This window comes from Mya arenaria, chromosome 2 (genome assembly GCF_026914265.1).
Source record: "Mya arenaria isolate MELC-2E11 chromosome 2, ASM2691426v1".
Taxonomy (NCBI): Eukaryota; Metazoa; Mollusca; class Bivalvia; order Myida; family Myidae; genus Mya; species Mya arenaria.
Genome location: NC_069123.1, coordinates 20,639,755 through 20,641,655, shown reverse-complemented (window position 1 = coordinate 20,641,655; position 1,901 = coordinate 20,639,755). Strand labels below are relative to the sequence as shown.

The following is a 1,901-nucleotide window of genomic DNA, read 5'->3' as shown; positions in this document are numbered from 1 at the left end:
ATAAGTTTACGGACTAAAGATGATACTTATATCAATACATTTTAAAATACTAAATGGTACAGATTTAGTGTATACATTTAATCAAATATTTGAATATTAGAATTCAAAAAAGTTTTAAACTTTGTTTTACATTTTGATTACCATGAACGCGCATCTGAATATGTAAAACTATCCTTATCTATTTTGTTTTATCAAGTGAAAGTCTATCATTATATCTATTATATTTTAAACATGTAGAAAAGAAACGGATTATGAACATAATGAAATAGGTAATTTACTGAATCTACTTCATCATAATAACCAAAATGACTCGGTTATTGTAATTGAAGTCTGAATTCGTTTTCTAAGTTCGATTATCCATCAATTTATAGGTGTTATTTTAACACTAATTAGATTCATTCTTCACCCACAATTAAAGAGGGGAGTTTTCACTTTAAACAGTACTTGCAAAACGGATTGGTATAAATAGCAAAACAGTTGGCGGAATATCATTGTTGTGAGCGAATACTTGCTTATCAACTTAAAATCTACAAAATGGAATTCATTGGTATTCTCCTTGCGTTATCAATTGTTATCGTGAACGGACAAAATTTCACAGTGGAAGTTCAGAAGCATTACGAGTTTGAAAATGCGCTTAAAGAAGGTCAGGGCGTTTGGCAGCATCGGTCGGAAGCATCCTTGGCGAAAACGCTGCGTATAAACGACCTCGTTGGTGGTACTAAGATGATTCACCTGACTCTATGCATCCAGCCGTATGACACGTCACAGAATGTCACCTTCTATATCGACGATATACGATACTCAAATGATGGCCCGTCAGACAACATTACGGTGCTCTTCAACGGACTCAAGATCGCGACGTTCAAAACTGTCGAGAAATGGCGTGCGGGTCAGGAATGGAACGTGTTCCGCAACTCCGGACGTATTGGGCCAAGTCTAGAAGCGATGGAAGGCCAGTACGTTCTGACCGTGTACGCAAAGACTGACGAATGGGGCGTTGAACTGGATCGCATCAGAATAAATGCAGAGAACCACTCCCCTGCTAAAGAATTGTTCTGTGATGCAACATACACTGAGCCGTTAAAGTAATTTGATGATATTTGTGTGCTGAAAAAAAAGTACTTTATAAACAGACGTGAAACGCTTTTCAACTAAATTTGACCAGTAAGACTAAGAAAAAGACAAAAAATGTTTTTAATTTTTAATTTAACGAACAATATATAATATATAATTCGCCATGTTTATTAAAAAAAAATTGAAGAATAAAAAGTTATGAAAAACACTTCTTTATATATAAAATTTAATATATGTTCATGTTCAAAATCATAATAAGCAATGTGTATCTAAAGGTAAAATTTACTATACTTAATTTGAATAAAACATAATAAACTTCGATTGTGCTCAAGAACTCTTTTGGTGTTAATTTAAAACCATAGTACCTTGTTCATAGTTGATGGAAACATGCATTACATGAGCATAACAGAATCAATTTATCATGGTGTATGCATGTCTAGATATTCATTTTTATCCGATTTCTGATTTTTTTGATACGATATTTGTATTTATATGCTGCAAACAGGGCATTTTCAAACATTACACGCAACTTTTATAGACGATTTGCCATCTATTTAGATGTTGCTTATAATTTATTGGCTTGTGCCACGTAATGATTGTATCATAAATGTTTAGAGACTTAATTATTATTATTGTTATTATTTTATACGGCGAATACAGGTTATCAATTTGGATGATTTATTGCGAGTTTTGAATAGTAACTTGCAAGAAAATGTTTAAATTGAGACAAAGTATTTTTAGCTTGCATTTTGGGCAATTCAGTAAAACTGGAAACTAATGTATGAATTTACATCTTTTTCATTCACGACCTTTGGCCAAATCATAAC

General features: G+C 32.5%; 1 protein-coding gene across 1 annotated transcript; it reads left to right on the top strand.

The window, feature by feature from the left end:
• The first annotated feature begins 449 nt into the window (after positions 1-449).
• On the top strand, positions 450-1,697 carry LOC128204564 (uncharacterized). Its single transcript, XM_052905974.1, has one exon. It carries the CDS (start codon positions 535-537, stop codon positions 1,087-1,089), a length of 555 nt encoding a protein of 184 aa, XP_052761934.1. The 5' UTR covers positions 450-534; the 3' UTR covers positions 1,090-1,697.
• The last annotated feature ends 204 nt before the right edge of the window (positions 1,698-1,901 follow it).

What these genes read in the sequence shown, in the direction of transcription:
- LOC128204564 (XM_052905974.1), top strand. Translation starts at nt 535, where the DNA reads ATGGAATTCATTGGTATTCTCCTTGCGTTATCAATTGTTATCGTGAAC.